At 51.8% G+C, this 12,716-nt stretch overlaps 2 protein-coding genes across 6 annotated transcripts in view; both read right to left on the reverse strand.

The window, feature by feature from the left end:
- Positions 1-3,446: 3,446 nt before the first annotated feature.
- Positions 3,447-6,864, reverse strand: ZFP36L2 (ZFP36 ring finger protein like 2). Its single transcript, XM_044263599.1, has 2 exons — positions 6,520-6,864; positions 3,447-6,003 (listed from the first exon to the last, which is right to left on the reverse strand). Exons 1-2 carry the CDS (start codon positions 6,568-6,570, stop codon positions 4,564-4,566), a joined length of 1,491 nt encoding a protein of 496 aa, XP_044119534.1. The 5' UTR covers positions 6,571-6,864; the 3' UTR covers positions 3,447-4,563.
- A 3,564-nt stretch (positions 6,865-10,428) lies between these two features.
- The window catches only part of THADA (THADA armadillo repeat containing), a 321,965-nt gene continuing 319,677 nt past the window's right edge, over positions 10,429-12,716 (reverse strand). For all 5 annotated transcript variants that reach the window (XM_044263601.1, XM_044263604.1, XM_044263603.1 and 2 more), the window contains one exon: positions 10,429-11,520. In XM_044263601.1, coding sequence (XP_044119536.1) covers positions 11,128-11,520 — 393 coding nt within the window. In that variant the 3' untranslated portion in view covers positions 10,429-11,127. The remainder of the gene's footprint in view (positions 11,521-12,716) is intronic.

The following is a 12,716-nucleotide window of genomic DNA, read 5'->3' on the forward strand; positions in this document are numbered from 1 at the left end:
CCTTCCCAGGCCTGGACCTTTCATCCAGGCTCCTGAGCCATGGTGGGGGACTTGCAACCCCTGCTGCCCACAGTTTCTTCCCACCTGCGGGTGCTGGGCTGTGGCTTTTTCAGTCGTTCTGTGTGTGTTGTTTTTGTTTTTCCCTTTGTATACTCAGTAGTAGATTTGGACCGAGTGAGGAGCAGCAAGTATGTCCATGTATGCATTCCTTCTCTGAAATAATCTAGAAGGTGGCACATACTAATTGGGCTGCTTAAAAAAATATCTTTGTTTTCAAGCAGCCAGTGGCAAAGCCACTACTGAGACATTCTTTTTTTAAAAAGAATTTATTTATCTGACAGAGAGACTGAGACAGAGAGATCATGAGCAGGGGGTAAGGGTAGAGGGAGAAGGAGATTCCCCGCTGAGCAAGGAGCCCAACACAGGGCTCGATCCCAGGACCCCAGGATCATGACCTGAGCTGAAGGCAGATGATTAACCCACTGAGCCACCCAGGCGTCCCCACTATTAAGACATTCTCAGGACCCCTGGGTGGTTCAGTGGGTTAAGCATCTGCCTTCAGCTCAGGTCATGATCTCAGGGTCCTGGGATCAAGCTCTGCGTTGGGCTCCCTGCTCAGCAGGGAGTCTGCTTCCCCCTCCCCCCCCCTCCGGCTTGTGCTCCCTCTCTCATCACTCTAATACATAAACAAAGTCTTAAAAAATAATAATAATAGAAAAGACATGTTCAACTCCCTCCCATCCTGGGCTCATTTTCACAACTGGCTGTGAAAGAATTTTATCTTGAATGTGACACAGACTTGGACCCAGTAAGCTTCAGTTCTGCTCCCCAGCCCGTGACAGGAATCCAGGCTTGTCCTTACTTGCTTGCAATTTTTACTTCTAGTCTCCTTCCCTTACAAGAAGACTTTCCTAAGGGTGATCAAGCAATAGCAGAAGAGTTTTGTGTGCTGCTCATTCCAGCTGCTGCAGAAAGACAAAGACCTATATATACCCTCCATTGATCTGCAGCAAGAGGAAATTTCTGAATGACCCCCCCCCCACCAGCTTGCCATGCTCCACTGGGTCTCAAACACAAAACATCAGATCCTAGCACTTGGGCTTTCAAACAAACCAATTTTTAAAAAATGAATGTGGCTTACCCCAACAAGTCTGACATTCCAGCTGATCAAAAGTACTTGTTTAGAAAAATAAGTTTTGGAATGAGGTGGAAACAAGGCCTTTGAAATGCAGCTTGGCCTAAATAGCACTGCATTTCAGACTTTTCCTCCCCACTGCACATTCTTTATGGTGGAGAGGCCCTGGAAGCCCTCCTGGGCTCCAGGCTTCCCCTCCCCCACGGCCCAGGCCTTTAGCCAGGGGCCCGGCATCTGGGAGAACTTTGAAACTGTTCCCCATCGCCTTCGGCAGCCAAGCACCAAAACGCTCCAGTTAACACCAGCGCAATCATCGCTAACGCGAAACAGCTGCCCGAGGCCCGAGGCCCGGCGGGCTCCAGACCCCCCCCAACCCCCCACCCGCACGACTCAGCTGGGAGACCCAGGAGACCCGGCAGTGAGGCGCAAGCAGTGGTTGATAGGGCCCAGCTGTTGTCGATAAGAAAAACTATTGCTAAATCTTTTACCTACTTTGGAAAAAAGTGTCTGAACTGGAGGTGGTGGGGGGAGGATGGGAGAAGGGAAAAACATGAATTGATTTATGAACCTGATTTTGAAGTCTTGAAAGTGATGGTAGGAAAAAAAAGCAAAAACAAAAACCCCAAACCATACCAAGGTTTTGTTCATTTGTGCGAACGGGCAGACAAATTGGTGCTGTTTCTTTTTTTCTTCCTTCTTCTGGAGGCCTGGGTTGCATTTACTTTCTGGCCACTTAACAGTCGCCCGAAGCAGACACTAATCCTCCTGCATAAATACCGAGTGCGCTCACTCCCAGAGGAAGCTGTCCGCATAAACAAACATTACCCAGATAGCCCAGATGTAAGCTTGACCTGTTTCATCTTCCTCCCTTTTCCTTCCTCTCCAGACAAGGACACAGAACCAGGCTTCCCGAAGTCCAGGCCAAATTCTTCCTTTTCCAGCCCGAGAAAGGATGGGCCTCTTTTGCAGTGGAGCATTCTAGAGGCCTGCAGGCCTGGGGCTGGCGATACCCTCCTGCCTTCCCCACCCCTAGCCGGACCGTTCCCCGGCGTCCCACCAGGAAAAAAAAATCGGAACTTCAGCGGCTACCGCAAGCACGTGACCCACTTGGTGACTCACAGGCGGGCCACACCCCTCCAGGGCTTCAGCCAGGGCCTGCCACCAGCCACTCAGCCAACACGGGGATGCATCTTATTACCAAGGGGAAGAGCTAACTAACTAATGCCCTTGACAGTCCAAATAATTACTTTCTTTCGGCTAAAGGACTTGCACTAAAATATAGGGGCAGGCCCTGCTGAACCCTAACTTTGCCAGCGCCCCAGATCTTAGCCCCCCCCAAGGGCTCAGCGTTGCCTGACCAAGTGACAATGAGTGAAAACACTCGATGTTTAAAAAAAAAAAAAAAGGAAAGAGAAAATGATCTTACACATGTTTTTTCCCAAAAATTTTATTGGGGGAAAACTACAAAACATTTACAGTACAATGTTTACAGTCACAATTTGTAGTGAACTGATTCCCCAAAATATATTACAACTCAAGTTGACTTATCTTGTTACATTCAAAAACCTACTTCTGTCAAAGTAGTCCCGAGTACATACATACATACATAGTGCTCCAACTGTACCTACGTACAAACTAAAGCTACTGCTCATTCATCCGCTGTCCAGGAAAGCATTCCTGCCTTTCTACACAGGCAAAAAAAAAAAAAAAAAAAAAAAAAGTACAACTTTTGGAATTTTCTGTAATGAAAAAACAAGGCATATTCATGTACTACATACCATTCTTAGCACTAAGAGGTGGCCTTTTCACTTTAGATCTATGTAAGAAAGTGGTAAATATTTTCTCCTTTTGTGCAGTTGAACCCATCCTACATTCAAATGCTCTCAAGCACTGATAGAAAAATACTTATTTGGTTGAGGAAGATTTAAGGCAAGTTCTGGCCCTTTCCAAAGGCACTGTGAGACTAACCCCCCCCACCCCATTATTGCTACATGTCTTTAAACGCAGAGTATGTCACAGTAGAATTGGTGGGATAAGCAAAAAAACAAAATTTTTCTTCTTGCTAGTTTAAAAAGCCGGAATGACAAAAAACATGCCACATTTAAGCCTGCTTTCAAAGTATGTGGTCAACTTTTTTTTCTTTAAAAGTTGGATGGGCTACAACCATTATACATTCTAAGAAAACTCATAAGATATTCCTCAAACTACTTCCACAGCATCAGGATAGATTTCTGGAAAGAAATCATGCAATCTTTCAAAATTTACGTAAACAAGGAAAGAAATTAATGAAATAAATATTACATACAATCTCTTAAATTAAGATTTTTTACTCATTTACAATAAAATAACCAAGTGAAGTTACAAAAGGCATATATTACTGTGAAAAGAACATACACTCCACATTTTGCCGATTAATAATGGCAATCATAATTTAACATAATAAAAGAATATATATCTATTGCTTTTCATCATACTTGATAAATACAGTATGAACAAAAATTTCAATGTATACTTTTCACAAGATAATAAATAAGTTAAATAGTTTTTTCATATTGAGTTGTGGTGCAGTGGTGCGAAATCAACTCAAAACAGCTAAAAATTCAGCAGTTATTCCCCCAAACGATTAGGAACTAAGCTCTGCCCAAGGCTTCCAGAAAGAGCAGACAAAATGGTTCTAAAATTAAACATCCACTAAGTGGTGGCAACAAAACCAGTAACCAGTAGGAAACTTTGGAATGCACGTTTGTTTTTTTTTCCAGACATAAAGAACTTTGTGTCAAACAAAAACCTATGGAGCGGAGGACTACAGTCAAGGCATATTCCTGGTAGAATACTGGATTCCAGAAGCTTAGAGGTTTAGCAAGGTGGTGGCTGGCTGTTTGTTTACACTGGTCTGAAGACAAACGACAATTAAGAACTTCTCTCACATACGAGTTCCCACATCTGGACTGTAACTAATGCTTTTCAAGTGAAGATACGGAATGGTGGTTGGTAGCTGCTGGTGTTGGGTTGATTTTTTTTTTTTTCCCCTAAAGTCCCAAACTCCTAGGAGACCTAAAAAAGTTTTAAGTGTTTGGTTTTTTGTTCTGTTCGCATCACAACTGCCCTGTTGTGAGTATTTTGTTCATCAAATACAAAAGTTCGTTGGCTTTTTTTTTTGCTCAACAAGAATGAAACTTCATAATAATAATAAAAATAATAAAAACAAAAAACAAAAAGAGGAAACCGAAAGGGGAGGGGTGGGGCCCCTCCCGGCACACAAGTTGGAGTCCAAGTGCTCGGTGCGGCCCGCAGTCTCTGCTCATGGCCTGTCAGCCCCCAACTCCCGCGCCCCTCCCTGCTCGTAACAGGGCTCCAGGTGGCAGGGGCGCCCTCCAACCCCCAGAACAGCCTTCCCCCTTCCTCCTCCTCGCTGGCGCCCTCTTGCCTCAATCGTCAGAGATGGAGAGGCGGCTGAAGATGGGCAGGCGGCGGCCAGGGTCGAGGCTGGGGGACTCGGAGCCGCTGAGACTGCCCGAGCTCAATGAGCCGCTCAAGTAGCTGTCACGGTCCGACAGCGAGTCCGGGGTGCTAGGGGGCGCGTCGAAGACCGGCGAATCGGACAGGCGGCGCGGCAGCTGGAAGTTGAAGGGTGGCGAGGGCGGCGCGGTGGCACTGGCAGGGAGGGGCGCGCTGGGCGGCGCCGGGGGCTGCGCGGGGGGCACCAGGCCCTGCTGCTGCTGCTGCTGCTGCTGCTGCTGGCTGCGATAGTAGGCGGCGGCCACGGCGGCGAAGTTGTGGGTCTGGATGGCAAGCGGCGTGATGAGGCTGCTCAGCTCCGGGCCGAACGCAAAGGCGTTGTTGGCGCACGAGGCCGACGAGCAGGTAGCGCACTGGGCGCCGGGCGCCAGCAGGTCCTCGGCGCCCCCTGTGCCGTACAGCAGCGCCGCTGCGGCCGCAGCCGCCGCCGAGGCACAGCACGTCGGAGCGCCAGAGGGCGTGGAGGCTGCGGAGGCGGACGAGCAGGACGAAGCGGAAGAGGAACAGGACGAGGCCGAGGAGCAAGAGGGTGGCGGCGGCGGCGTGCGCGACGTGGGGCTGTCGAGCAGCAGCGGCGACTCGAGGCCCCCCGGAGGCTGGTGGTGGCCCGACGGGAAGCCCGAGAAGCTGAGGCTGTGATGCAGCTTGGGCCGCGGCTCCCGGGGGAAGCCCAGGTGCAGCGCGTCCCGCGCGCTGAAGGCGCGCAGGTCCCCAGAGGCGCCCCCCGACGGCGCGGGCCGCCGCTCGTCTGCGTTATGGATGAAGTGGCAGCGTGGCCCATAGGGGCAGAAGCCGATGGTGTGGAAGGTGCGGCACAGCTCGGTCTTGTACTTGGGGTGCCGGGTCAGGCTGCGTAGCTCGTGGAAGCCGTGCGCGAACTGGCACTTCTCGCCATACTTGCACGTGCCACTCTCCTCGAAGGGCCGGCACAGCTCAGTCTTGTAGCGCGTGGAGTTGATCTGGGAGCCGCCGCCCCCCTTCTGCTGCTGCTGCAGGTGCAAGAGGTGCTGGCTGCGCTCGCCGTTCTCGCTGAACGAGCGGTCCCGAAATTTGTTCTCCTTGTTCAGCAGGGCCGTGCCTCCGCCCCCTGACGGCTCCTTAAGGGTGCCGTAGGAGGTCGGGCCGCCCGCCGCCCCGCTGCCACAGCTGCTGCTGTTAGCCGCGCCCGGGAACTTAGGCGAGCAGCTGCCCGGGCTAGGCGCGGGGTGGGCGAGCGCGTGCAGGTTGCTGGCCGAGTGCCGTCGGAGAAAGCCCGGCGTGAAGCCCGAGCTAGGGGCGGCGGTCACGGGCGTCCCCACCGCCTTCTTGTCCAGCATGTTCAGATTGAGGTTGGCCAGGGATTTCTCCGTCTGCCAAAAGGAGGGGGGCGAGGACGGGATGAATTATGGAAAGGAAGAGTTGGGGCGAGCTGCAGAACTTCAGCCTTCTGATTCTTCTTCCTTTCTGCAGATTTCGATCCGGCCCCCACCCTCCACCCGTACACGCGCGAAAAGAATCAAGTTCGCGTTGGGAGGAGCCGACTCCCACCCCAGGCCGCGCTCGGTTTCGACATGTGATCCTCAGCCCGTGGGCCGCCAGCTTGGGCGGCGCAAAGCCGGTCCGGGAAGTCCCGGGCAGCGTGGCCGCGATCGGCGCCGGAGAAACTAAACAGCGACAGCGACTCCCTCCTGCCCGCCCTCCCTCCCTGCTCCCCTTCTCCCCGCCCACAAGGCACGAGCACACACCACTGCGAACTCCAGGACTTTTCCCGACCCCAAAGTCAAGGTGGGGAGGGGTGCCCCAAAGGCGGAAGGCAGAGGCAAAGTCTGAAAACTCGAGGGGCTTCCTGCCTGCCCGCCTTCCTCCCTCCTTGCTCCCGCGCGTACCTTGCACAAGAAGTCGATATCGTAGAAGGCGGACAGAAGTGTGGTCGACATGTTTCTGAATCCTGAAATGGTCGGAGTTGCAGGCAGGGAGGTCCGGAGGAGCCCTCAGGGAGGCAAGGCCGGGTTTGAGCCACGACGAATAACGGGTGACCAGCGGGGGAGGGACCGAAAGTTTGCCGGGGGACGAGACAAGAGGGAAAGGGAAGCAGTGCGGCCTGGCTTGAGGGTGCCCGGGAGTGTGGAGTGGGGGGAAAGACGACAGAGAAGCAAACAGTGCTCCTCCGCGTCCCGGGGGTGCCCGGCCCGCGCCCCCCCCCCGCGCGGAGCCGGCGACAGCTCGCAGACTGCTGGAACTCGGCGGCCTGCGAGCGCGCGCCCTATATAGGGCCCGTGAGCGCGGCAGCGGCCGGGCGGGCGTGTCGGGGGAGGGGACAGAACGCTGACCCCGCCGGGGTCTCCAGGCAACGCCGCCCGCCGGCTCGCGGACGTCAAGCTCCTTCGTGGCCTCCCATTGGCCGCCGCCAATTTTTTTTCCTCCGGAGGAGGGGGCGGGAGGCTTCGGGGCGGGGCAGGCTGCAGGAGCGCCTGCGGCGGCGTGGAGAGCGGGTCCTGGATGGGTGCTGCTGGGTGGCGGCGGGAAGATAAGGCTCCCCTTCTCTGGGGCTGGACTGTTGGAAATCCCCTGCACATTGAACATGGCCAGGATTCTGCAGCCCTGGACGTGTCTCTCCCCGCCCGATCCTGCTAGGCGAAATTGCGGAGCTTTAATCTCTCACTCTCGGTTCTAGACTGGGCGCGGGAATTGCAAAATGCGAGAATATTGCAACCATCCGCGCAGCCGGCTGGCTCGCAAAGAGTGCTCTGGCCGGCGGGTGGGTGGCGGGGCCTCAGGGCCTGCGTCCGGTGGTTGGTGGCTCCGTCGCGACTGCACGTGGAGACGCGGTGGGGGTGGGGGCGGGAGTGGCCACGCGGGCGGCTGCCGCGGCAGTCTCGCCCGGAGGAGCCTGGGCCCGTTTCTCCGCCCCCCTCTCCGCCCAGGCTGCAGTAAACAGGGATTCAGCGCGGGGGCCTGCCGAGCTGGGCTGAGTGTCTGAGGACAAGGCGCTGGCTTTGCTAATCACATCACAAGACCTTGAGCCAGGGCCAAAGGCGCGGAATGGCGCGGAGCGTCCCGGGCGGGGGAGCCGGCTGGGGGGACGGGAGGAAAAGCCGGCGAGAGCTGCGCAAGCATGGAGGCGACTTCCCGCCACCCCGTTCGTCCGCTCGTCGGCCCGGCCTTCCCCAGCCCTCCCGGGGGATGGGGTACAGCTGCCGGCTGAGGCTGCTCGCCCACCGCAGCCTTGGCCCGGCGCGCCATCCAGGTCCCTTCCCTCCCAGTCCGTTAGGGGCGCCGCGCCCTGCCTTAGTTCGTTGTGGCCCGCAGGCTGTGGCTGAGGCCGGCTAGCGGCCAGGCAGGTCTGGGCACAGAGGACGCTCGGGGTGGGCTCGCCCCACTTGACCCCTCTCACCAGTCCCACACCCCAAAAAGTCTGCGCTAGGAAATGTCTTCGCCAACAGGCACCCTCTGGGTGCGGGGCAGACACCCCCCCTAGCGCCCAGTTAGGCTAAAGCGGCTGACACCCCGTTTCGGGGAGATCTGGGGGGCTGGTCCAGGACATTTATCACTCCGCATTTAAACACGCTGCCAAAAAGCTGGAGCGGACGTGATTTCGCACACCTGGCAGCCTCAGTAGCAATTGGGTGTAAGTTTGAAGGCTCAGTTCCCTCGAAGGAAGGAAGCAACCTACGCGCCTTTCCAAAATTGATCTTATTTCTTGTTTCCTCGTGGTCATTTCCACTCGTTAACCTGGAAGGAAAGGAGCCAGGCCTGTCACTCATGAAACTGACCCTTCAGAGCTCAGCTTGCACGCAGTTCCCCTTGGGGAAACTCCCACCACCCACCATGAGAGCTTGAGCCCGCCCGCTTAGGGCTGCAAGGCCTCTAAGATCTGAAACACAGGGCTGGAGTTCAAGCCCTGCCCCTTCCAAGCCATGTGATCCTGGGCAAATCACATAATCTCTTTGGTACTTGTTTCCTTGTAAAACTAAGATAATTCCTGCTTTAATCACCTCTCCCCTTTGTCAAGGCGCACATGAGTTATCTGTTAAGGTGTATAAAAGATGAATAAGTATGACCCCTATTATTTATTAAAACAAGTTGACAAAGCATAAAAAGGGGTTGTGGCTAGATGGGAAGGGAAATCACCGAATCATGCCTGCAGACCTGAGGGGCCCCGAATCTTGGACAGAAGAGGGGACTCCTTCCCTCTGGGGGATGGCTGCACGCAGTGCTACACTGGTCCCCAGGCAGCTCTGGGAAATGGGTGGCTGACACTCACAGCCCAAGACCCCCAACTGTTCTGTTTTGTTCTTTGTTGAAATGACCCCAAACACAGGAGTTCCAGGGTAGCTCCCCCTGCCCCCATAGCAGTACTCTAAGATTCCCCTGGGAATGCATCAGGCAAGTGTGAAACTGCCACTTTCTTAGCCACCACTATTGTAGGTCAGTAACAAGATTTCGGATTCGAAACCAGAAGAAATATCTATCCTTCCTGTCCTCCCAGGCTGGCCACAGCCAGCCAGTATAAAAATCTGGGGGTAATTCCCAGTCGGCAGCTATGAGAGCACCCACTTTGCAGGCTGGGTAGAAGGATCCTGGAGATAACATGTAATAAATACACCATGCTTACGTGCTTTGGTATGGAGTACCCTCTAGTAGAAAGTATTTTTTCTTATTATATAACTGCTTTTATTTCATTTAAATGGAGAAAAAAGGAATGCTGGGCTTTTCCAGTGAGCTTGGCTTTGCCGGGGTCAGTTTCACAGTTACTGAACCATGGTCATCACTGCATCGTCCCAACGATTCCCTGACTTCTCACCCAGTCAGGTCGCCTTTCTCAGAACAAAAAGAAATGTTAGACTGGCCACTTTCCCTCATGTGTGGGCTACACAGATGCCCAACCAGGTAATTAATTCAGGATCACAAAAAACACACGTTGAGCTGAATAGTGCAAAACCACCCAGAGAATTTCCTCTTCTCTTTAGGACAAAGTTTTGGACTCTTAAGTTTAATTCATTCCCTGCCTTTTCCCTATGGGCCCTTTCTCTATACTTCCTGTATGGCTGTGATTTTAGTGTTAGGTGGTTTACTTTTTTTAAAATATTTATTTATTGATTTATTTGACAGAGATCACAATTAGGCAGAGAGCCAGGCAGAGAGAGAGAGAGAGGAGGAAGCAGGCTCCCTGCTTGAGCAGAGAGCCTGATATGGGGCTTGATCCCAGGACCCCAAGACCATGACCTGAGCCGAAGGCAGAGGCTTTAACCCACTGAGCCACCCAGGTGCCCCAAGGTGGTTTACTTTTAAAGAGAAACAAATTTGGATACGAGCCTTTCTGCAGGAGGAAATGACATCAAACCCTCTCACCTCTAAGCTGCCCCTTTAACGTATTTCCAAGTGACTGTTTATCTGAGAAGTATTTAAAAATATTTACAGATCCTAAAAGCTGGACCAACTTTACATACTACTACTAAAATGGCTTTTTCGGATAACCAGGATGAAAAACGAATATGGATGAGCCTATGACCAATCCGAACTATGAATTTCAAGACAGCCGTTTGTGGGCAACGCATATTCTGAGATTATCGGTAGAAAATGGCAAGCCAAGGAAAGGCTGGACTAGTAGCAAAATGTATGCAAGAGCGACACCTGCTGGGTATCAGAGGAAGAGGGCTGCGCGGGTCTTCCATAAGGCAGAAAACCCGTTAAGGTAGGTCTAGATTCAAACACTGAAGTGGATTAATGTGTTTTCTGACATCTTAAATGAGAATCTTATTATTGCCAATGAGAAAATGACAGTGAACAGTGTAGGAAGTGAATAAATCATTTATTCTGGCTTTACCTTCCCTGGGCTTCCTTCTGACAACCAAGAGTCTGTGCTTTTAGTGGGTGGCAAAATCAGGTTTCCTGGCATTAAACACTATGGTAGGTAGGAGCTCTTTTAATAATTCAAACGGTATGTGCAGGTCACTGCAGGACTCGCACATGTAAATAGCAAAAACAAAACTACTTCTTTGCAGTTGATCTAGAATTCTCCCCGTATCCAACATTTGGAACCTACTTCTGCCTTAGCTAAAATAGAATAAAATTTGGAATTCTGACCCATAGGCTGTTTGCCAGCGAATCCAGCTCTTCTATCCAATGGAAAAAAGGAAAGAAAAATCACGAGTTACAAACCAGTTCTGTACAGTTAACAGAAAATGCCGGCTGGCAAAAAAGAATTACCAAACGTTAGAGGTCATGGAAGAAGACAAAAGTGAATTCAGGTCTGCAGGTGGCCTGCACCTGGGAACAGAGTCAATATTCAATGTGGTAGCCTCACTTCCTACAGTAGCTGCCATAAACTGGGCTGCCCTGAATGGGGGAACTGAAGAAAAATTCCTCTGTAGGAAGGGACAGAAGACTAGCTTCACCAAAGGAAGGAAATATTTGCATTGATGTTCAACGTGTTCCCTGCAGATGCAGTGGGGAAACCGTCCACCCTTAGCCCACCCCCAAGTCTTCTTTCTTCAACAAGCCGTTTCTGTTCTTGCAAGAGTGAACTGATTTGCTTCTGCAGGAGAGTCGGAAGCACCGAGAATGGGGCTGTCTTCCCTTCCCTTTCCTTCCAGAAGAGCCAGCAGCCTCAGGCAAGCCAAAGTCCTTTCCTCCTGAATGCGCAGTCTCGTGAATTCCACTGTCTTCAAAAATTGAGCAGCTGGTGGCAGCTCTCTGAAGAGTCGGGAGAGGAGGTGGCCCTGCTCTGATGCTGTCCTACGAAGATGATGGAGGCTTTCAGGGCTGAGGGGATGGCAGCTGGACTTGGAGAGGAGCCGGAAGAGGTGCTCAGAGAGGTATTTCACGAAGATTAGGGTCTCAGCCCAAAAGTTGACCTCTGCTTTTTCAAACAGGTAGTCTTCCACCTAAATCAAATGACAAAGCTCAGGGTCAACATTGCAGGGGATGTCGAAAAGCTCCCATCCAGACCAGAGTCCTGCTGGATGTGGAGGAGGGGTGTCCCCTCCCCCTCTCTGGGGAGGGCCCACTCCCGCCTGTCAGCACCCACATACACTTGCCACTGGCAGTCTGGAAGGTCACCTTCTACTTTCATTTGCTGTACTTCTCTACCGGGGAGGGATTTTCTTCCCCAGACTTAACATGACCTTTGATAAAGATGTGTCTGCGGTTCCGAGCCAAGATTTGTGGGGGCCTGCTGCTGAAAAGGGAACCTCAACATGGGTGTGGCCCCTGGACCCAAAGGTGCATCTAGAAACCAGAGGGTGGGGCCGGGGAGGAAGAAAAATCTCAGTGGCAGAGCAGAGAGCAAAAAAGAATTACCAAACGCGAGACCCCGCTCTCTGAGTACGAAACTAAACTGCTGTAATGCCGGGAGTTTTCAAGGTTATTTTATCACAGACGATTTATCTTGTCTCCAAATTTCCCATAAACAGGCTGCTTTTTGAACTCTTGGCTTGCTGGGTATGTCAGAGAGGACCAGCTGAGTCAGACACTGGTGGACGGAAACAAATTTCAGTTGAGGAGAGGCTTCTGCTGCTAGTCTTGGTCCTCAGTTTTCCTGTCTGTTGACTGTAAGCAGCAAATACCCTGGTAGGATCCTGATTCTCTGGGAATGTTTCACCTTCCGACTTAACCATGGGGAGCCTGTAGCTCTTCCAGTGCGGACTAATAAGCATTCTCCATAATTAAACCGTCAACTTCCAAGGGGCCTCTTCCTTTTTTTTTTTTTCTCTATTGAGGTATCACTGATATACAATATTATACTAGTCTCAGGTGTACAACATTTGTATCCACTGTGAAATGATCACCACACTTAGTTACCATCTGTTGCCCTATGAAGTTAATATAACTGTATTGCATATAGTCCACATGCTATACATTCGTCCCCATGACTTATTCATCTTATAACTGGGAGTCTGTACTTCTTGATATCCCTTACCCATTTCACATGACCTTAACCACTCCCTCCCCTCCAGAAACCACTAAACTGTTCTCTGTGAGTCTGGATTAGGTTTAGTTTTGCTTGTTTGTTTTTTAGATTCCATATATTAAGTGAAATCAGGTGCTATTTGTCTTTCTCTGGCTTATTTCTCTTAGTATT

Source organism: Neovison vison, chromosome 8, assembly GCF_020171115.1.
Source record: "Neovison vison isolate M4711 chromosome 8, ASM_NN_V1, whole genome shotgun sequence".
Taxonomy (NCBI): Eukaryota; Metazoa; Chordata; class Mammalia; order Carnivora; family Mustelidae; genus Neogale; species Neogale vison.

Excerpts from the sequence above, each read along its gene's own strand:
- ZFP36L2 (XM_044263599.1), bottom strand. The coding sequence starts at position 6,570 with ATGTCGACCACACTTCTGTCCGCCTTCTACGATATCGACTTCTTGTGC. Across the intron at positions 6,004-6,519 it reads ATATCGACTTCTTGTGCAAG|ACGGAGAAATCCCTGGCCAA; the intron begins GTACGCGCGGGA and ends TCCTTTTGGCAG.